The 23,383-nt window shown below is 38.2% G+C and overlaps 3 protein-coding genes across 3 annotated transcripts; all 3 read left to right on the forward strand.

The window, feature by feature from the left end:
* On the forward strand, positions 1,122-6,846 carry LOC109708988 (tubulin beta-1 chain). The gene is made up of 4 exons (XM_020230999.1): positions 1,122-1,259; positions 2,095-2,500; positions 3,298-3,567; positions 5,767-6,846. The coding sequence occupies exons 2-4, from the start codon at positions 2,107-2,109 to the stop codon at positions 6,441-6,443; spliced, it is 1,341 nt and encodes a 446-aa protein (XP_020086588.1). The 5' UTR covers positions 1,122-1,259; positions 2,095-2,106; the 3' UTR covers positions 6,444-6,846.
* LOC109709098 lies at positions 13,258-15,215 on the forward strand. Its single transcript, XM_020231167.1, has one exon. The coding sequence runs from the start codon at positions 13,258-13,260 to the stop codon at positions 15,142-15,144; it is 1,887 nt and encodes a 628-aa protein (XP_020086756.1). The 3' UTR covers positions 15,145-15,215.
* Positions 21,037-22,803, forward strand: LOC109709099. The gene is made up of 3 exons (XM_020231169.1): positions 21,037-21,552; positions 21,636-22,067; positions 22,152-22,803. The coding sequence occupies exons 1-3, from the start codon at positions 21,037-21,039 to the stop codon at positions 22,746-22,748; spliced, it is 1,545 nt and encodes a 514-aa protein (XP_020086758.1). The 3' UTR covers positions 22,749-22,803.

Raw genomic sequence — 23,383 nt, forward strand, 5'->3', positions numbered from 1 at the left:
CACGGAGCACTCACCTCGATAGATCCTCAAGAGTCGGCGCAATGTCGAGGACGACGGAAATCCACGCTCGCTCGAGCTCCTCACAGCACCAAGACGACACAACGTGCGCCCGAACGGCTCCGCGGCACCACGTCGGCGACGAAACTCCACCCGAGCTCCACCTTGCTCACAATCGGCTCTAGAGAGAGAGGGAGAGAGAACCAAAAGCAAAACTCTCTCTCTCAGCCTCACTCTACATGTAAATAAGCTGGGGAGAGGAGGGTGATACGAACGAGATATAAAAAGACGAAAACACCCTCTCACCTACCCTGATATACCGGTACACGGGATCGCGTACCGGTGCAGGAGGCAACCCGAGAGCAACCCGCGCGCGGCCCAGTGCAATGTACCGGTACACCTTAATGGCTGTACCGGTACACCAAGCAGAAAAACTGCAATTTGTAGATTTTCTTCGTTGAGAGTTGCCCTCGCGTCGTACGGAGTCCGTTTTGCGTCTATTTGACGCCAACGCGACTCGAACTTGTCCCGACACTCTCCAGAGCTGTCAACAAGCCTCCACAGTCAAACACTAGGGATCTCACATTTGTAAAATTATATATTTTTTTATTTTTTTTATATGGAACCAAACAAGAAAAAAAATATTTTTCAAATGAAAAATACTTTGCTAGCCTAATTTTACTCTCGAGCCAAATCCAACCAATGTCCACCTCTGATGTGGCCCTGCGCAATCCACGGCGACGTGGTACACTCGGTTCAGCCAACAAGTTGTCGCTGAACCAACCATATCCAACCGTCGATACAGATCCAACGGCTACGGACACACACCCGATTCCTAAAACGTTCACGTTCTATTAAACCGCCTCGAAGTTACCGCCAAAAGGCGCTGTACAAGTAATAGGCCCAGGGGCATTTCCGTCATTTTCTATAAGAGCCTGGGGGCAATTATGTCATCATGTCCCACTAAATTTTTTAATTTTTTTTAATTTACTTTTTCAAAACGCAAGAGGAGCGGTTTCCCACCTTTTCGAAGCCGACATCCGCAACCGTCCGATCGCCGCATCGGACGGCATCCGACGTCCGATTAGAAAAAGGGAGGGAAATCGTATTAGCCGTCCGATTCCCTCGCTCCCCTGTATAAAAACCTCTCCTCCGCTTCGCTAGGGCTCCTCACTCTCTCGCTCTCACACCCACTCCCCTCCGCACTTCTCTCTCCGATCGATCGCTTCCTCTCCAATCTGTCCTCTCTCCGATTCTCCTCTGTAAGTGGCGATGATCTGTGATGCGTTTTCGTCTGCTTTTTTGCTTGATTTCGAGCGTAGATCTTGTGTTTCTTAGGTTTTGATGTGTTTTTCTCCCTCAATGTTATTTGATTTCTTTGATTTACTATATGTTTGTTTTCGGAGTGTTTGATTTGAACTGCAAATGAGAGGGATTAGTCTTTGATGAGTCGATTAATTGATCTTTTGTTGTGATTTTTCAACTTGATCTCGAAGTCGATCTGAGATTTCTTGGTTTCTGATGTGTTTTCCTTGGATTCACCTCTTCTTATGTCGAAATCCCTAATGTGAAAGGATGTATAGTTGGATTAGGGCTCAGAATGTTTGCTTTTGGTTGAATAATGAGAGTGATTAGTGTTCCTGGATAGCGATCTAAAGATTTCGTAGCTTCTGAATTGTTCGCTTGTTTTCTCCTCTTGCTGTGTTGATCACAAATCGTTTGGATGTTTTATGTTAGATATTTACATTTCGTTCATCTTACTGTAGATTTGTTGGTAGTTTACTTGGATTTGTGTTCAGAATATTTATTTTCAACTCAAGATTGGGATAGAAATCATAATTTCTTACAGGTCATTCGGTTGATTTCTTTTTGCCCTCAATCCGAGACTAGAACACTGGGATCTTGAATTTTCTTGTGAATTTAGTTGTAGGCTCTACCCCAATCTGGTCTTGTCTCTCGGTTAGAATATAAATTTTATCTGTTCCTGCATTCCTATTGTAGTCTCTTCATTTGAGTCAAATTCTTGTAATTTTAGACTCCGTTGGTGGATGAAATGTGTTCTTACACCAGTATCTTACACCAGTATCTTCTTTGTAGTTTTAGGTAAAGATGAGAGAAATCCTCCACGTGCAGGGTGGCCAATGCGGCAACCAGATCGGATCCAAGTTCTGGGAGGTTGTGTGTGACGAGCACGGTATCGACCCCACGGGTCGCTACGCCGGCACCTCTGATCTCCAGCTGGAGCGCGTCAATGTGTACTACAACGAGGCCTCCTGCGGGAGGTTCGTCCCTCGTGCCGTGCTTATGGATCTGGAGCCAGGCACCATGGACAGTGTCCGCACCGGACCCTATGGCCAGATCTTCCGCCCTGACAACTTTGTCTTTGGACAGTCGGGCGCTGGTAACAACTGGGCCAAGGGGCACTACACTGAGGGGGCCGAGCTCATTGATTCGGTCCTCGATGTGGTCCGGAAGGAGGCCGAGAACTGTGATTGCCTCCAAGGTTTATTACATTTCTCTCATGTTCTTACTTGCTCTTTATCCTTCATCAGAGTGCTCTGGTTGGCATTTGCTTATCTGTATTATAATCTGTGTAACTAGGGTTATTATTCATGTTTTGCTTTATATTGTTCTATTTCACCTTGATTAGTGCTTATTTTAACTTTCTGAAATTTATTGTTCGAATTTTGTGCATATTATCAGCTTGATATAAACTTTTAATTTCACAAGGATATCTCTGTGAATTATTATTGTTATTGATGATTAGTGCTTATTTTTACTTTCTAAAATTTATTGTTTGAATTTTGTGCATATTATCAGCTTGATATGAATTTTTAATTTCACAAGGATATCTCTGAATTATTATTGTTATTGATTTCTCCCTTTTCTTTTAAATTTTGAATTTTGTTCCTCAGAAATGTTTCCTCTGTTATTTTCAGATTTTGTTTGTATTTCATAATTATCATTCATGTTAGATTCTTCTTTTTGTGGCATATAATTATTGGCTTCACTCAAAAAGTTGGTACTGGTGGGTACTAGCTGTTGTGGTAGTTATGACCTTATGAGTACTCTGTTCCTATTATGGCCTTTTCTTTTGTTATATCTTATTATTAATTAGTATTCCTGTTCATGAAGTAATATTTTTCTCTTGCAATTTCTTGACAGATACATTATGTTTATATTATATCTTAAATTTCTTCATGTAGATAGAGTTTTTTTTTTTTTAAAAAAAAATGAAATTTACCTGACATATCTCATATTTCTTTAGTAAATTTTCTGTCCTCTGTTTTTGTGCTTCAGGGTTCCAAGTATGCCACTCCCTTGGTGGAGGAACGGGATCTGGAATGGGAACCCTTCTGATCTCAAAGATCAGGGAGGAGTACCCTGACCGGATGATGCTTACATTCTCTGTTTTCCCTTCGCCAAAGGTCTCCGACACAGTTGTTGAACCATATAACGCAACTCTTTCTGTGCATCAGTTGGTTGAGAATGCAGATGAATGCATGGTGCTGGACAATGAAGCTCTCTATGATATCTGCTTCCGCACTCTCAAGCTTACCACTCCTAGCTGTAAGTTTTTTTTTTTTTCATTTATTATTCATGCCTTTAATTATATGGTATTTCTATAGATGTGTAGCAGGTTTCCCTACTACAAGCATTTTATATAGTTCTGCTCATGAGAAATATGTTAAGGTTTAAAAGCATTTTAAAAGCCTTAGATTTTGGTCCTAGCATATGGGGCCCACTACTTAGATGAAGGTTACAGGCTGTTTAAATGCATCTTGATAGGAAGCTATGATTTTATAATACTTCGAATACCTGGAAGTTTCAATTTGACTTGAGATGTAACATACATGATAGAGATAATCCGTTTATCTCATTCAAGACACTAGTTAGGACCATTATTTCGGATCAACATAAATTGTTTTGTGGTGCCATAATTATTGCCTGAGATAAAAGCTATGGAACTATTAAAACTTTGAATTGATTCTGACGTTTCCTAGAAGTGGCAGGTACTTAAAAGCTGTGATGAGTTGTCACTTTTAAGATTTAATATAATAAATTGAGCTTGGTACGGTTCTGTTCAATGACAGTGATGCCACATCTGCTGGTGTTTACCACTTTCAGGCATCTCAAGATATTAAAAAGAAAAGAATAAAAGATTGGGTTGGTTGCATAGTAGTATCATAATATATCCGTGATGCCTGCTTGCTAGTTGTGTCTCCACCTACTTACGTCAAACTGGGAAAGAGCTATTAATACCTTATCACAACCCAAAATTTCTTTAAGACCATAGAGGGATTTCATTTTCTTGAGTTTAATGATTGCTAGGCACAAATTAGTGACAGTGCCACAGAATGGATGGATACCTCCAGCATTGAAAGACGTAAAAATGCATACTGATTTTTTGCAAGTTTTTGTGAGGGCTATTAGCTGTATTAACTTGATAACTTACTGTTGAAACAAAATGAGAATAGCAGTAAATTTAGCTCAAATGTTTGGTTAAATGTAAAGCTAGTATTCATTATGATGTTTATGCTTCAAGATCATGAACATGCTCAATTAACATTGCATGATTGACTAAAAATTACTATCAAACAAGAATATGCAATTTTAATTATTGATATAAACAAGCTATTAATTGAAGAAAGGGTTATACAATAGCAATACATACAGGTAATCAAACTCGTTATTAGTGTAATTTATTTCACAGCATGTACAATCACGATAAGTTCTAATTAATCTAGGATGGATTATAGTTACTTTATACCATGAAAGCTAGAATAATTTTGGAAGGGACAAAACCCACCTTTTGAGGGCAGTCTGTAGACCGTCGGATCATAATACTTGATGCCACATGTAGTTGGCCTTCCCCTGATGAGCCTAGACCAATTCAAAGTTACTTATATTAGGTTTAGATTATGTAATCTTGACTCATTTTAATATTTAAAAATCTAACATGGTTTTATTCATTTTCAGATTTCACATTAAAATTGGGTCCAAGGGTGTAAGAACACTTCCAAACTGTAGCCAATCCATAGATATAGTAAAATCAAACTTTTGAAAGGTTGGATAGCTGATTAAAAATAGCTCATAGTTTAGGTAATTTATATATAGTTTTACCTTTAATAAGTTCAGGTTGTTTGTTATTTGCATAAGCATTTGTATATGTGCCTCCTGCAAAAAATAACAAAGGACGTTGCTCTGTTGTAGATACTATTAAGGCCATTTGCCAATTTAGGTTCTCTAATTAGATTTTTTACCTTTGGTGAAAATGATAAGTGCCTTATTGAACTTGGAACTCATAGTTTGTAATGGATCATACATTTATTCAAGCAACTTGAGCTTGTTAGGCTATGTTTGATGATTATGTTGGGTGGTTTTGTAACAGTTCTAGTTCTATCGAGAATAAACCTAGCGACCACTACAACTATCTCCCAGTTTGTTTCCCTTAATTTGGTAGAATAAGGCAGAAAAGTGAGTTCATCACATTAATGTTGCCAAAACACGTAGTACATAAAGAATATCATGTTCTTATTGTATTTATTTGGAAGTACTGTATGGCCTTTTGTAATGATTTTATGTATGACAAACTTTCATTTAAGCGCAAACATGGTTTGTAATGCTGGAGGAAAAACGGCAATGTGAAGTTACTTGAAATAGCTTGCATAAGTCTTTTGTTTTTCTACATTGTATATGCTATAAGCATTTATTCGCTTGGTTTGGATTCATGTAATTTTCCCACTAAATTATCTATTCTTAGAACAGTTGGCGACCTCAATCACTTGATCTCTGCGACCATGAGTGGCGTCACATGCTGCCTCCGCTTTCCTGGCCAGCTCAATTCTGATCTCCGCAAGCTGGCAGTCAACCTGATCCCCTTCCCGCGTCTCCACTTCTTCATGGTCGGCTTCGCACCCCTCACCTCCCGTGGGTCACAGCAGTACCGGGCCCTAACCGTGCCTGAGCTCACCCAGCAGATGTGGGACTCCAAGAACATGATGTGTGCTGCTGACCCCCGCCATGGCCGCTACCTCACTGCCTCTGCCATGTTCCGAGGCAAGATGAGCACCAAAGAAGTCGACGAACAAATGATCAACGTCCAAAACAAGAACTCTTCCTACTTTGTGGAGTGGATACCCAACAATGTCAAATCCAGCGTGTGCGATATCCCCCCGCGCGGACTCTCAATGGCGTCAACCTTCATTGGTAACTCAACTTCCATTCAGGAGATGTTTAGGAGGGTGAGCGAGCAGTTCACGGCCATGTTCAGGAGGAAGGCCTTCTTGCACTGGTACACAGGTGAGGGCATGGACGAGATGGAGTTCACTGAGGCAGAGAGCAACATGAATGATCTCGTCTCTGAGTACCAGCAATACCAGGATGCCACTGCCGATGAGGAAGGCGAGTACGAGGACGAGGAAGAAGCGGTCCAGGAAATGTGAGAGGGGAAATATGCTGATCTCGCTGCACCTTGCGGTCCGCGATAGTGTTGTGGTATTATTGCGTTCCCTTTCCTTTATTTTTAGCTAGAAAGTATCACATGTGCTTGAATTGCTTCTATGTGAGCTTCTCATATTATACTGTTATGTTGGTTGTTGTGTTGTTGTTAGTTATGTGCTCATGTTTTTGCTACCAGACAACTTGTTGCTTGATATGCTTTCTCGCATATGTTGAATACTAGATCATGTTTAATATCAGTAGTTTTCAGCATCTTTTATCTTGTGTCACTTTAGTTGTCCGATTTTGGCTTGAAGCTACCAAAAATGTGACACTGTCGTGCACTCGTTGGACAAGTGTTTATTGTTTTATCTTCTCATTCCCAGGGCAAGTGATATGTATTCTTAATTCTATGAGTATATATTAGTTCTTGGTTCTCCACATTGTGAAGTAATACTCACCGGGTTACTGATATTTATCTCCACTTTGGTAAAACTTGATTCATTTGCTTGGTTCAGATTTGTTCATCCAATTTCTAAGGTTCTAGGAAGATAGTTTTTGTGAACGAAATTAACTGAGATTCTGCGACTTTTTATAGTTACAACATTCAACCTGGCAACGAGTTTTAAATGAAAAGCTGTTTGAGAGGGCTTTGATCACAAATGCTATGAGAGCTTTTCGGGTAGCTATGTTGAGTGGACTTTTAATCATTTTAGTTGATAATTTTGGGGCATGTATCCTTGGAGCATATTTTAAAGTACGCATCATTGGGGCACCGTCACAATAATTTGTAACGCATGAATAATCTCATATCAAATAAGAAAGGTTTGTGAATGAAAATCTGTTGATAAGGAACCTTAGTAATAATAATTGAATTTAAATATTTTGTGCTAGTGATTCCAGTCTAGCTAGTTATTAGTGTTAGAGGTTCGGTTCCTTATATTTGGTATTAAATATGAATACCAGTAAGAAGTGTAAAGGTTTAAGTACTATGCAGGCCAAAGTACTGCACAATGGATTTAGTAGGAGCCATTTTTTAAATTAGCAGAAGTTATTTTTAGAATTTTATATCGTCTAGTAATTCTGATTTATGCGTGTGATTAGATTTCAACCTGACAAAAATATTAGGTTTAAATTGGATCATGACTAGGATGTCGGGGTTTAAACGAGAGAAGTTTATCTCTACATCGGATGGGAAAGAAATTATGCATAAGAATATAAGGACCAGAGACCCTAACATTAATAATTAGGCTTAATTTTGAACCGGTGGTTTGGGTTCAACGAATTATTAGCGCTACTAGTGGGTCGGATGGTTACAATAACATGTCTGAAATAGTTCTTCTTGGCATTTAGAATCATAACAAAATAAAGAGTTTTTAGGTATATAAAGTGCAAGAGTAAGGTAAATGACAAGTTAGCAACCCTTTTGTTTTGCATTAAAAGAAAAAAAAATCATTAAGAACAAAAAACAACCTTTATTCCTGTTTTATGGCTGCAAATGATATTTATTTGATATGTTACCTGCAGATTAGGATTAGTTACACTCATATTATACAGTACTTTTAGCTTTTTTTTTTTTTATTTGCTGTTTGTATTATTTTTTCTCTTTAAGGACTTCACTAAATTTTATTTTATTTATTTTTTCAAACTTTACTCTATATGCAATAAATTTATGTGATCTTTTAGATCAAAATTAGTAGGTCTATTACATTGCACTGATTAAAAGTAATAGAGTACATATTTAGTATATTTTAATAGAGAGAAAATATAGAAAAATAGTAAAAATAATAGCTCAAAGTAATTTGAGAGAAATTTCTAATGAATATATCTTAAAAATCTATTTTGATTTTTTTTCCTACTATGTATTAACAGAATAATTTTTCAATTTTGTTTTCCTTAAAAATAATAAGCAGTGAATATTGCTTTATTCCTGGAACTTATCAAATAGAGCCTAAATTTTGATATTAGCCTCTTTTACGAGAGAAAAAAAATGCATAAAAATAGCAAAAAAAAAAAAGTAGTTGAAAATAATTTAATAGAAACTTACGATGAAGATTTATTTTGCTTTTTATTCTTGCTATCTAAACAGTACTTTTTATTATGGTTGTTAGTTTTTGTTTAAAATAATAAATTTGCCGGCAATAATGTAGAGATTTGTGAGAAAATAATAGTTTAATAAAATTTTTTAAGAAAAAAAGTATAAAATAGCAAAAAAAAAATTTAATAAACAATATAAAGATTGGTTAAAAAAAAAGTTGAATATTTTCTTAGAAGAAAATAGTACAATACAATAAATAAAGATTAGACTTCGTTTGGGATTGCGGGGAGATTGCGTTACGTGCGGTGAGAAAGTACGTTCGAAAAATACGCTGGTTGTTTCCGTACGTAATATTGCGTTCCGTATATCGCGAAGAGTCGGTTACGATATATTTTCTGCAGTCCCACCGGAGAACACAGAAGCATATCCCTATATACTTTTTCCCCAACTTCATTTTATCTAACAGCGTTTCATAGATCTCAATACCAAATTAAACCTTAGTAGTGTGTAATTAAGCTCTAAATTTATAATTCCTTTCTCAAAGTTCTTCGCTCAAGTAGATTTAATGTAGATTTAATGTTTCTCATCTGTGCGTAGTTATTCTTTCTCTGTGCGTAGCATTGTCCACTTAGTATGCTTAGACATTCAATTTTGTGAATTTTAGTTGGTGAGCTGTGATGTGTGGGGGGTGTCAACCAGCCGAACACGAGCAGGCTGGGATGTGTTCGGCTCGTTTATGGCTTATTAAAATATTGAGCCGAAAAATTCAGCTTGTATTCGGCTCGTTAAAATATCGTCAATGTCGAAGTAGAGAGGGAGTGGCGATGGTGTTGCCGCAGCACTCTTCGCTAGGGTTAGGACTGGCAAATGAGCGAGCTGGCTCGTGCTCGGCTCGATATTCTGCTTGCTTGAGCTCAACTTGAAATTAAATGAGTCGAGCTCGAAGAGAAAAAAAAACTCAATTTATTTCAAATCGAACTTGAATATTACCGGGCTCGTTCGAATTAGACTCAAAAAGCTCAAATATATATTTATAATATTTTAATTATATATAATAATATTTATTATGTATTTTGATTATATTTATGTAGAGTTTTAGTTATTGGGAATATTTATTGGCACATAAAATCAAACCAGTAAAATTCTACTCTAATTACTTTTCCTCTTTCCCTCTCTTTTACTTACTCGCATAGTTGCTTCCCCTAAATTTTTTTTAATATTATAATACTGTATTCATGTCTTTATTTGTATGTTGAACTATTAGACATATTTTTATATCAAGTTTAAATGATATTTTCTAAAATTAAACTATACATTGCGTGATGTTAAGAATTTCAAGCAGCTCATTTAGGACTTGAGCTCGCTCGACTCGAAATTAGACTTGTTCGAGTTCTGCTCGAATTAATTTCAAGCCAACTTTGAGCCTAAATTTACGCTCCAAATTAATATCGAACCAAACTTAAGCTTAGATAACTCCACTGGTAGCTAGGGTTTTGTGGGCGCTCGTGCGAGAAGGAACCAAAACCGTTGCCCTCGAAGGGTAATCTGTCCCGAATCCGTCCTGATCCGCCAAGTAATAGAACCGGAGGCAGGAGATTCTTCCTTTAATTCGTTATAATTTGTTAAAAATCCGCCAAAAATTTACTCCCGTCCTCATCCACCCCAAATAGAGTGAGAAGTGAGAGCCAAAAAAAAAAAAAAATCGCCCCGAATCTTTTCCGTCCTGATAAAAGCACCCTCCCCCCCGTATCCGTCCCATTTGCATCCCTACTTTTGCTACGTCGAGAAGCTGTGAAGGAGAACCAAAGAAGGAGAAAGAAAGAGTCGAAATCGAACGCGACTCGGTTCGGTTTGGTTTGCGGTCAGTGGAGTCAAAAATTAGGACTTGAGTCGCACTGTTTGGGTGCGGGGCCCCCGGTGATTATCTGAATTCTAAAACTTCAATTTTTATCGAGAAAAAACTAAAATACAAAAATTTCATATCGGTTGTTTCTTTTTACTTTCATTATTTTTAAAAACTAATATTTTACCTTTTTAAAATTTCAAATTGATGCACTTAGTACCATTCTATCATAGTTGTGTCACTATTCTATTTATTTTTTATAATTTATACTATAAATATTCTTAAAATTAATAAAAATATATTAAAAATTTATTTTTTTCAAAAAAATAAGTAAGAGTAATTTAGTCATTTCACTATTAATGTTGTAGTCCATTGAAAATATTTTTACAATTTTGAGAGGGGAAAATATAGATTTTTTTTTAAAATTAGAGAAAAAAAAGGTGAAAAAAGGGGAAATTTTCCCATATTTTAGTAAGAAAAAATAGTTTTTTCTTTTTATGTTTTTTAAGCTTTATAAAATTACTCACATGTGACCTGTGCAATGCATGGCATTGCTGTAGTTAAATTTTTAATTTTAATTTTTATAGTAGTATTTTCGTGTTTCAAGATTAATGTAACCAGTAAGTATACTGATATTATTATACTTTTTAATTCCTGGAACTTACTAGCAAAAATTTCATTTTATTTTATATTTCAAAACCTTCCGTTCTTATTTCAAAATTAATATAAAGGAAAAAAATAAAGAAATAAAAAATAATTTAGTCTATTGTAAATTTTAGTTATAGGAATTACAAAATTACTTGAACAGAATAAATTCCTTAGATCATATATATGACTGATAAAATTAGAAAGAAATTTGTATTTAACAGTGATATATATGAGAGAATTAAAAGGATATTATATAAATTTTTACAAAAAATCAATAGAAAGAAAGAAGATGAAGTTAAAAAGTGTACAGTAGCCTAGTGCACAAAAATAAAATCATAGGTCACCAAATTGATACATTTAAAACCACATGATATTAAAACTAAAAAGTGCGAAACTATAGGAATGGTATTTGAAGTTTTTTCATAATTTTTTTGGCAGGTAAGCTGCCTCAGCGATATCTGCATGTGGGCTAGATCGAACTAAGCAATTTTTTTTTAAAATAAAACAATAAATAAAGAGAAAAAAAATAGATCTACAAAAATCAATTTTAAAAAAAATATAGTTGGAAAAACTCCACCAATCCTGATAAATTTTGTGCGTGGATCTAATACTAATCTATCAATAAACCCTATAAAAAAGTTTAAATTAAAAAGTCAGGCTTTCATATATCAAAAAACGAATTCTAATAAAATATTGTAGATCTAATTTACAACTTTAGGGTCCGAAAATATATACAGAAATCTGGTAAATGATTCACTAGTAGATAAATGTGGTAAATGATTCGCCATTAGATACCATGAACGAAACTTACAAAAAAAAAAAAAAAACCTTCTTTATAAATCTATTTAAAAATATTGCAAATTAAAATCAATCACCAAAAAAATTATCTATGTACAAAGATAGATCTGCGCAAATAGTTAGATCGACATTTAAGATGAAAAAAAGTAAAAAACTGCTCAGATACCAATTATTGGCGAAAACGAAGAAAACATAATTAGTGTAAAATCTCGTACTGAAAGAACTTGTTAGATTGTCATGCTCATCTTATGGCTTCTTAAATTTGCAATGGCGCCCTTTCAGATCTTCGATTGAATGTTGTGTCGGAATCTCTACGTTTGATCGTTGTGAAAGGCTAATAGAATTTTCACAATCCTCTGCCCTCCGAAATCCTAGGGATAGGGATGGCAATTCAGCTCGCTGTTCACGAGGCAACTCGTATTTGGCTCGAAATGAGCTCGAGATCGAATTACTTGTTTAGTAAATGAGGCCAACACGAGCCGAATTTTTCTGCTCGTTTAATAAACGAGCCAAACACGAGCTGGGATCAGCTCGCTTGTGTTCGACTCGATAACAGCTTGAATACATATATTTTATATTTATATAATTTATTTAATTTATATTTTTATGTATAAATATATAATATATATTTTTATTATTTAATTTTTAGCAAAAAAAATATATATAAATGCGAGCTCAATTATAAAAAGATTCATTTATATATAAAATTTCAACTATTAGATTAAAGTCTAATGAATAAAATTTTATAAATTTATTTTTTATATATATTCAATCTAATCCTTTTTAATTTATTGTTCGTTAGTCAGCTCGTGAGCCTGCTCGTGTTCGCCTCGTTGTTTATTAACGAGCCGAACACGAGCTAAACTTTTCAGCTCGATCCTTTAACGAGCCAGCTCATGTTCAGCCTCCGTTTATCAAACAAGCCGAACCACGAGCCGGCTCTAGCTCGCTCGTGTTCGGCTCGTTTACACCCCTACCTAGGAACGTAGATGGAAATCTTGAGGATGTCGTCCGTGAGGGAGATGATCGGAATTGGCGCAAGGGCGGTGGCGACCTATGTCGATTAATATAAATTATTAAAAATAATATTTTCAGGGCAGTTTAAATTGCATAATATTAAAATAGAATATCATCTAAATACAAATTCATTGCCTTAAACTTTACGTCGCGAGTACACTAAAATGTAGAGGAAGCAGTGAGAAGAAAGAGAAATTCTTTTCTTTTTCCTTTTTTATATTGAAGTGGAGAGAAAATGAGTTCATATATATAAATTATTAGGATCAATTCAAAATATCCTAAAAAAACCTTATTAAGATATTCATAGAAAAAAATATTTTTTAACTAGTAAGTGCAACACCCACATCGTGCCCCCCGCGTGCATGGCAACACCCACGTTGTGCTCCAGCTCCTTCCAGTGGAGCACCAAAATAGCCAAATTATTATTAACTACGCTCAAGCTTACCCTCCTCCTCCGTGCCTTGCCCTCCCAATGATGTCTCAACCTGATCCAGTAAAGAAAGGGGCCAATGGCGGTGATTTAGAACCCCACTGCAGGACCAACGGCGTCGCCTCCGCCACCGCCACCGCCACCGCTACCCGTCGGTGGGTGCTTGGGAAGCTCCTCTTTGTAGCCTTTTTCGCCGCCCTAGTACTCCTGTGGGCCGAAGACACCTCTGTCCTCTGCGGCGGCCCCCCTCGGCCTCTCCAGATCGGCTATCACCTCGGCTCCTACTCTGTCGACTCGTCGACCCCCACCGCCCCTTCTTCTATGCCCAAGAACAACGCCACTCGCAGTAGCAGCAGCCGTAGTAGCAATAGCAGCAGCAGCAGTAGCAGCAGCAGCAGCGGCAGCAGTGCTACTCTTCGGACGAAATTTTCACCGCCCATCTGGATCTCCGTACCCGTCGTCCCCAACTTCACCACCACAATCATCTCCAGCTGGAAGGCCCTGCCTGTCGGGGAAGCGTGCCGCGACTCCCCCACCACCGACATCTCCATCCCCGCCCTCGACAGGCGAGTCTCACCCCTCGAGCTCTCCGCCGCCGAGATCCACGAGTTCTCCTTCACGGCATTGGACGACGCCGGCCGGCCCCGCGGCCTCGGCGGGGACTACTTCGAGGTCGACCTCTCCGGCGCTTCCTGGAAGTCACGGCCCCCGCTCCTCGACCGCGGCGACGGCTCCTACTCTTTGCGACTCCAAGTCGCCCCCGATTTCGCCGGCGCCTTCAACCTCACCATCACCCTCCTCTTCAGAAGCTTCGAAGGGCTGAAAATGTGGCCGGTGCGTTTCAAGTACGGCAGGCAGCTGCGGAAAATACCCATCATTATATCCCGTCCGAACCTTATTACCGGTGATGGCGACGGCGGCGCCTCCTCGCTGCTGGAACTGCGGACGTGCCGCAGCTCCGACTTTGGTCAGGATTTCTGGTGGTCCGGGCGGTGGACGCGGCACGGTGGGAAGGAGAGGGAGTCTGAGTGTGCCGTGGATGACGAGGGGCGCTACCGGTGCCTCGCTCCCGACCACCCGTGTCAGCGGCCGTGGTGCACTGGCCCGCTGGGGGCGCTGGAGAGCGACGGCTGGGTCTACTCGGCCCACTGCTCCTTCAAGATCTTTGCCGGGGAACAGGCGTGGGACTGCCTCGGGAACAAGTGGATCTTCTTCTGGGGCGACTCCAACCACGTCGACACCATCCGGAACCTGCTGCACTTCGTGCTCGGCCGCGCCGACGTCCAGCAGGTCCCCCGGCGGTTCGACTACAACTTCACGAGCCCGAGCAACGCCTCCCAGTCCGTCCGGATCACCAGCATATTCAACGGCCACTGGAACGAGTCCATGAACTACCTCGGATTACAATCTCTCGAGAACGAGGACTTCCGGCGGCTGCTGTGGAAATTCTTCTCGACGGAGGATCGGGTCCCGGACGTGATGATCCTCAACTCCGGCTTGCACGACGGCTTCTACTGGCGGAGCGTCCGGGCGTTCGCCCAGGGAGCCGACCGCGCAGCAGAGTTCTGGGCGGAGGTCATGAGGCATGTGAGGCAGCGCGGGAAGGCGGTGCCGAGGATATTCTACCGGACGACGATTGCGGCGGGAGGGTACGGGAGGTTGCTGGTGTATAACCCGAGCAAGATGGAAGCGTTCAACGGCGTGCTGCTCGAGAAGCTGAAGGAGAAGGGGCTGCTGTCGGCCGGCGGCGGCGGCGTCATCGACGACTTCGACATGACGTTCCCCTGGCACTACGACCACCGCTGCAGCGACGGAATGCATTACGGCCGGGCGCCGGCCAAGGCGGTGTGGATGGATAGGCAGATTGGGCACCACTATTTTGTGGATTTGATGCTAGCCCATGTACTCCTCAACGCCATATGCAGCGACTGAGTGCGACGTCGCACGATTCCTCCGCTCAACTCCGCGTCTACTGATCGAAAATGGGCAGATGATGCGTGCCTTCAGCAATTTTTTTTTTTCTTTTTTGAGAGATGGATAGCACGGTATCCGTCTCATTTATTTTATCTAAAAACTAAAAATGTAAATTAATTAGGATTCGAATTTGAAATCTCGAGTATCAACTATCAAATTTTTTGCCATTTGCGCTAGTTACAGTCGGTAGCTTCAGCAATTTTGGCAGCTACCTTATTGTAGGGTTACTAAGGGCCCGTTTGTTTTGGTGTAAGTGGAGTGATGGAACTCAAGTTCCATCACTTCCGTTATTTGTTTTGGTGTAAGTGAAAAATATAATGTAACTCAAGTTACGTTAGAGCTCCACTTCACCTACTCTCGACTTCCGGCTCTAAAGTACCGAACTCGACTTCCACCACACTCAACCTTCTCTAAACAATTTATTAAACAGTAAAATCTAAACTCTACTTTCTTTATAATGGGTTAGAATTACTTTATTTATAATAAATTAAAATTATCTTTAAATAATAATAAAAAATTTAATTATATAATAGGTTAAATTTTATAGTGATAAATTTATTACTATATTTAGGAGATAATGGGATCCACTTACTTACATCAAAACAAACAACGGAACTCAAAAAACTAATTTTACCAGCACCAAGTTACATCAAAACAAACAGCAGAAGTGATTGAATTTAACTTTCAGTGGTACGAGTTACGTCAAAACAAACAACAGAAAAATAATCACACTTCAGGGAAACTCAAACACCACTACACTTGACTTACGTTGAATCTACAAATTCGTCAATCCAAACGCCCCCTAATTGTATAGATCTCCTAAATATATTATTCATTAAAGATAACTTTTTTTTCCTCAATTCATATACTTTATTTCAAACTATATACAAAGAATTGAGCTAAGTTTTAAAAAGTATGAAATGATTAGTACCTTTGCTTTTAAACGAATCAAATGCGTTTTAAGATCTATATTTTATTGACATGTAGAAACGAATTTTAGATAATATTTGAATAAGATGAACTGAATTGCCTCAAGAGTGAAAAGTGCTATACCCACGAACACTTCCACAAAATAATTTTCAAAACATGTTCTTCGATGGACTTGTGAGAGGCTCATCATAATAAGAGTTGGAGCACTTTGGATTTTGCTATATTATCTCAGGTTTATTTCTCTTTACATATTTACTCTGAGAATACGCTTAGTACTTACAAGACTATCTTTATTTCCCTTATAATTGAGTATTCCTAAAACTGGGTCATTTCTACATACTTTTAAGATAAGCGATGACAAAAAAAAAAAAAAAAAAAAAATTGCCAATTTGTATATGATGAAGTGCTTTGTAATAATCAAATAACTTTCTTTTCTTCTTTTAAGTTGTTTGTATTTTTCAGACATATGAATAAAGACTTAAATAGCAAGATAAATTGGATTGTCATATGGCAATTATCAATTTGCTGAAATATTCTATTTTCAATAAGAGAAGAAAAAAATGAAATTCACATTTTTTTGAAGCTAAATTATCTGAGTTTATAATTATTTTTATTGAACTTTAATTTTTAAAATAAAATGCACTACTCAGATAATTTTAAGAGGAATGCTTCAATACACCACAAGTATTAAAATTTAATTCCTTAATTAGTAAAGGGTATAGTTGGGATTTACACGAAGTAACCTGTTGAACAGGTTACCGATTTGAATTAATTAACATGACAATATTGAAAAAAAATTAGTATATATCAAATTTGTCAGTATCCTTTAAATATTAAATATCTTATTTACTTTGGTAACTTACCAAATTAGATTATACCCAATTTATTAAGTATTCATCTCAAAAAAATATTGAATTTAAAATTAATTTTTGAAATTAGTATTGTAATGTAAAATTTTAATTTTGAAATTTATATTAAACTTTTAAATTTGAATCTAAATTGAATGTTTAATCTTAAAGCCAAATTTTAATTTTTGATTTAAATTGAAATTTTGAATTGGAACAAAAAGTTTTATTTTAAATTTATGTTTTATATTCAAAAAAATTAAATTTGATTTATAAAGTTTTAAATGTTGTTTTGAATTTAAATTTACAGTTTGGTTGTAATTTAAAATTCAACTATTGTTGTAGGTATTTAAGAGGGTCACAATATTCTTAGTTGGATAAAACCGGTTTTGTGGACCAAACTATTTTACAAAGACTAAAATACCCTTTAAATAGGTACCTGGTGAATGGTACCTATGCTTCAATAGCAGGTCACATCTAAAATCATATTAAATCTAAACCATCTATTAAGAAAAATAAATGGTCAAGATTTATATGGAGTATTGAAGTATTCCTCTAATTTTAAATATTTGATAGTTTCTTTGTTGCGATTTCGTTCTGTTTTTTAGCTTCTTTGCTCTTACACCTATTATGCGCTTCCAAGAATTATTCCCATCTACTCCAGCAGCATTAGTTGAAAAATTATTTTTTTTGAGTATTAAGTGAAAATTGGAGTATCACAATGTCGATGAATTAAGCAAAATAAAAATATCTTGACTACTTGCAATGCTCCCTATCCGCCGCAACGCGCGGATTCCTACACTAGTTAAGGATTATATATATGGGTAGTTAAGAGTTTTGTATGCTTGTTAAGATTGTATACAGGAGAAAGAAACGATATATTGTTTATCATTTTATTTCTAAATAGTAGGATAATAAATGATTTACTGCCTTTTATATTTTTTTTATGACAGTTAATGATTCATCGTCTTTCAATTGTTATTCTACTCCAATGCACAACTGAACAGAATAAAATTATTTAGCTAAATTTAATAGAATTTTTTGGCCAAACATAAAATTTTAAGAATTATTTTTTAAAAAAATCCTCATAATAAACATTCGAGATTGTTGTATTTTATTACAATAGCTAAATTTGCTTTTTTATAAAATTATTTAGCTAAATTTAACAAAATTATTTGGTCAATTATAAATCTCCTATCAATACCCACTTTTTTATTTTCTCCCCTATCATTCAAAAATCTACACTTTACCTTTTTAAAAAATAAAAAATATTTATAGGGGATACGATATGACAAAATGATCAAATTGTCCTAATCTTCTTCGTCTCCTCCACAATCCTGCTCATCCTGCACCCTCGCTCGCGCCTCCCTCGACCCCAGCTCTGACTCTGTTTCCTCCACCTGCTCACTTGCTCCTCAAGCACCCTCGCCGCCCCTCTATTTCAGCGACTGTAGGGAGATCGTGGTGGGTATGGGTGAAGAGGTGGGCGAGGGCGAGGGTGAAGCGGCCGAGGAGGGTGCGGGCGTGTATCTGGGCACGGACAGAGGACTGCACGAGTGCGAGTGCAAGGGCGAGAGCGGCGCGGCGGAGTAGGGTGAGGCGGCGCGGCGAGGATGTCGGTAAGGAAGGATGAGAAAGATGAAGGTTTCAGAAGTATTTTGGGTATAAAAAATAGAATATAAATGGAACTCGGGGCTGAAGTAAATATTTTTTTTTTTTTTAAGAGGGCAAAGTGTAGGTTTTTCGATGATAGCAGGGGAAAGTGAAAAAGAGAATATTGACAGAAAAATTTTCTATAATTTAGCCTAAATTTTGTAATAATTATTTTGAAAAAAAGGTCCTTGCAACGAAAATTCGAGATTGTTGTATTTTATTACAATATTTAAATTTGACTTTTTTGTATAATTGTCAGCGTGTAGTATCATCCATATTTTCTTGCATTACTTATAAATCAGTGAGTCTGGGGACTTTTTTCGAAAATAACCCTCTGAAATTTTGTAATTGGCAAAATAACCCTCTGAAAATTTTATTTGGAAAACTAACCCTACTTTCGCCACGTCGGCGCCAGGTCGGATTTTCCTCGTAAAGACGGTGAATCGTTCACCGTCTATGCGAATTTACTCATGAAGACGGTAGATGGTTCACCGCCTTCATGAGACGGTGAACTATTCACCGTCTTTAGAGCGAATCCATCCCCGTCTTTAGAGCGAATACAACACCTTTGGAACTGCTGTGCCCTCAACTTCGGCCCGAACTTTGGCCAAGGTGATAAAACACAGATAAGACGGTGAACTGTTTACCGTCTTATTTGTCCTGCACTAAAGACGGTGAACAGTTAACCGTCTTTACCACGGCCAAGGTAAGACGGTGAATCGTTCACCGTCTCCAATGTTTTTTATGAAGACGGTGAACAATTCACCGTCTTACCTTGGTATACCCGAACCCCCGACACCTCTCCCTCACTCTTCGCTCTCTTTCTCTCTTAACTCTCTGTCTCTCTCTCCCTCCGCACCCCGACAGTCGCCGCCGCCCAAGCCGACGTCGCCGCCGCCCAAGCCGCCGTCGCCGCCGCCCAAACCCGAAGCCCCGACACCTCTCCCTCACTTTTCGCTCTCTTTCTCTCTGAACTCTCTGTCTCTCTCTCCCTCCGCACCCCACCAGTCGCCGCCGCCCAAGCCGCCGTCGCCGCCGCCCAAGCCGACGTCGCCGCCGGTCGCTGTCGAGCCACCGAGCCTTCCCCCGTGCCACAGCAACCCACATTGCAAGTAATATTCTATCTTAGCAATTTTCTAGATTTAAACCTAGTTTAACCTTGTTTAACCTAGTTTAATCTAGTTTAAGTAGTATAAACCCTAAACCCTATAATCCCTAAACTAGTTTAGCTAGTATAAACTCTAAACTCTAAACTAGTTTAACTAGTATAAACCCTAAACCCTAAACCTAGTTTAAACTAGTTTAAACTAGTTGAGTATAAACCCTATACTAGTTTAACTAGTATAAACCCTAAACCCTAAACTCTCTAAACTAGTTTAACTAGTATAAACCCTAAACCCTAAACTCTCTAAACTAGTTTAACTAGTATAAACCCTAAACCCTAAACCTAGTTTAAACTAGTTTAAACTAGTTGAGTATAAACCCTATACTAGTTTAACTAGTATAAACCCTAAACCCTAAACTCTCTAAACTAGTTTAACTAGTATAAACCCTAAACCCTAAACTCTCTAAACTAGTTTAACTAGTATAAACCCTAAACCCTAAACCTAGTTTAAACTAGTTTAAACTAGTTGAGTATAAACCCTATACTAGTTTAACTAGTATAAACCCTAAACCCTAAACTCTCTAAACTAGTTTAACTAGTATAAACCCTAAACCCTAAACTCTCTAAACTAGTTTAACAAGTATAAACCCTAAACCCTAAACCTAGTTTAAACTAGTTTAAACTAGTTGAGTATAAACCCTATACTAGTTTAACTAGTATAAACCCTAAACCCTAAACTCTCTAAACTAGTTTAACTAGTATAAACCCTAAACCCTAAACTCTCTAAACTAGTTTAACTAGTATAAACCCTAAACCTAGTTTAAAATAGTGTAAACTAAACCCTAAACCTTAAACCCTAAACCTAGTTTAAAGTAACCCCAAACCTTGTTTTAATTGTGGTATCTTGTTATAGTTTCTTGTTTATATGGAGATTATGTAGATTTTGGTGAAAATATAGTGTGGCATGTTACTTAGCCAATGTATCTATTTTTTTACAAATCTTGATTAGTTGAGCATGAAATAAGGTATCTGCCTAAATTCCTAATCAGAATATAGTGTGGCATGTAAGTGGTTTTGGTGAAAATATAGTGTGGCATGTAAGTGGTTTTTCCTTTAGTGTTTAGAGTAATAATCAAGAAATAGACCTTTCGAGGAAGAAATGGACATGTATCAAACTTATAAAGGTTCAACTTTATGACTTCATCTTTTTTTTCACAGATTCAATTTACCCTAGTAACACTCCCTTTATTTTCTTGTTGCAAATTTTCTATCATTTAGTTATCATTTCACTTAGGTTTAGTTTTCGCTGATGAGAACATGGAGAATGTTGTTGATTTATTTTTCTGTGTAGTTAAAATGGCTAGTCGTCGGATGTCTCTTAGTGTTCATTGGGATGGACAGTTAGATATTGATGGGAATGGTCCTCGATATTTCGGTGGTCGAAAGAAATTGATTGCGATTCGTTCAGATACGACCTATGCGAATTTTGAGAGGAGAATGTATCGTTTAGTAAATTGTAATAGAGAAGAATGTTGTCTTAAATACACAATTCGATGCCCTACGGGAGCAAATGAATATATTGCTCATGATATAGTAGATGATGAATCATTGGAGGGATTAATTGGATTGTTTGAACATTATGGATGTGTGTCGCTATATATAGAGAAAGATTTATGTCCTTCAGAGACACAATATCAGTCGCAAGGTTATTACACAAGCCTGCTATATAATGATATCGATGTGGGATTTTCGGAGAATCCAATTGGTGACCGTGAAGTTGATAATGAACAAGGCGTAAGAATGACAAGGTCAGTAATATACCTCAAGATTGCGGTGAATATCTTTTAAATTATGAAATTCTTTCAATATTCAACCGTATTAATGCATTCTGCTGACTATTATTGGCTTTTTCACAGATTACATGGCGGCCGTACACAGATGCTGTATTAGAGGTGCTACCAGCATTCTGTGTACAGGGCAGTGAGGTATGGCGATCGCGGACCACGCTGATTTATTTTCATATCGTCGAGCTTCACGTGCCCGATCAAGTCCCTCGGCAGTTTGGTCTCCTGCAGCATATACCTATTCATGTGGAGACCATCCGTCGCTTTACATCTCAGGGGCGGCCAGATGAGCATTGGGGCCACTTTCATGCTGCACACATCGAGAGATGGGGACAGCGATTACAGTCTATTATTGACCAGCATCTGATTGTCGGTGATGATCCAGTACAGGCGACCTCGATTTATATGGAGTGGTACTGGCAGATCACGAGACGATGGATTTCTCGTCCAGTACAGCGTCCACCATTGACTTACCAGCCTCGTGGCCAGACCGAGAGAGCTTTGGTACGATCACTCAGCCCATTTATTAGTTTTTTAATATTTTGTATATTATAGATTGCCAAAGGTGAGTTATTATCTATAATGCAGGTGGACGCTATACGACAGACACAGTATAGCATCAGGAGCCTAGTTCATGATCGACCTTCTTATGAGGCGATGATTGATGTATTGACGGGTATCGATATTGATCTTGAGAGTGTACTGGAGTACATTCCTACTATACCTGTCGCCACTGATATCAGAGGTCGAGATTTTGGACATGCATCGACATCGGGTCATCACCACCGTCAGACACCGACATCTGCTGGATCTCCATCTCCTAGTGATGTTGCTGATATACCCGCCGCCCCTGAGAGATTTCCTACTAGGCCATTGGACTTGGACTTGCTTTTGCCGCCGCCAGTCTCTAGAGATCACTTTACATTCGTCTATTCTCGACGTCATGCCGCGTCTTCATCACAAGCCCGCCCAACATCTAGACCAGCCACTATCGAGGAGACTCAGGCGATACCGGAGCATCGCGAGGGCGTTATGATTGCGGATCTCGATGCGATGGCCGATATCGAGCCAATTGATGACATACCTATTGCTGATCTCGTTGTAGAGGGTGGCCGTAGACGTGGACGTGGCCGTGCACGAGGACGTGGCCGAGGACGTCGAGGGAGAGGACGATCGAGAGGCTGATTGTATATTTTTGATTTAGATAACTTAGACTTTGTATAATATTATATAATACTGAATTTAGTGCATATTTGTATATTTCTCGGGGTTTTTTTTGATATTTTTATCTTGTTGATTGTATCTTGTTATTCCACTCGTGATCTTGTGTTTCTTGTTGAAAAATTTGTTATCGTGAAAAAACTTGCGTCAAACTTGTTGAAATTTTGTTTAAAATCAAGCTTAAAACAGCAGCTGCTGCTGTTTGCTCTAAAGACGGTGAACCATTCACCGTCTTTAGTGCAAATACACAAAACCGGAGAAAAAAAGGGCTAAGTCCTGGCATTGGTTTACGCCTAGATAAGACGGTAGACGAATCACCGTCTTTGTTAAGACGGTGAACGAGTCACCGCCTTATCTGTGTTTTGGCCTCTTCACCGTCTTTAGTGCAAATACACAAAACCGGAGAAAAAAAGGGCTAAGTCCTGGCATTGGTTTACGCCTAGATAAGACGGTAGACGAATCACCGTCTTTGTTAAGACGGTGAACGAGTCACCGCCTTATCTGTGTTTTGGCCTCTTCACCGTCTTTAGTGCAAATACACAAAACCGGAGAAAAAAAGGGCTAAGTCCTGGCATTGGTTTACGCCTAGATAAGACGGT

Source organism: Ananas comosus, linkage group 4 (genome assembly GCF_001540865.1).
Source record: "Ananas comosus cultivar F153 linkage group 4, ASM154086v1, whole genome shotgun sequence".
Lineage (NCBI taxonomy): Eukaryota > Viridiplantae > Streptophyta > Magnoliopsida > Poales > Bromeliaceae > Ananas > Ananas comosus.

Bases quoted from the DNA above. Each gene is read 5' to 3' on its own strand.
- LOC109708988 (XM_020230999.1), top strand. From the start codon at position 2,107: ATGAGAGAAATCCTCCACGTGCAGGGTGGCCAATGCGGCAACCAGATC. The intron at 2,501-3,297 runs GTTTATTACATT...TTTGTGCTTCAG, and splicing joins GAACTGTGATTGCCTCCAAG to GGTTCCAAGTATGCCACTCC. The intron at 3,568-5,766 runs GTAAGTTTTTTT...TTCTTAGAACAG, and splicing joins CAAGCTTACCACTCCTAGCT to TTGGCGACCTCAATCACTTG.
- LOC109709098 (XM_020231167.1), top strand. From the start codon at position 13,258: ATGTCTCAACCTGATCCAGTAAAGAAAGGGGCCAATGGCGGTGATTTA.
- LOC109709099 (XM_020231169.1), top strand. From the start codon at position 21,037: ATGGAGAATGTTGTTGATTTATTTTTCTGTGTAGTTAAAATGGCTAGT. The intron at 21,553-21,635 runs GTGAATATCTTT...GCTTTTTCACAG, and splicing joins TAATATACCTCAAGATTGCG to ATTACATGGCGGCCGTACAC. The intron at 22,068-22,151 runs GTACGATCACTC...TCTATAATGCAG, and splicing joins GCCAGACCGAGAGAGCTTTG to GTGGACGCTATACGACAGAC.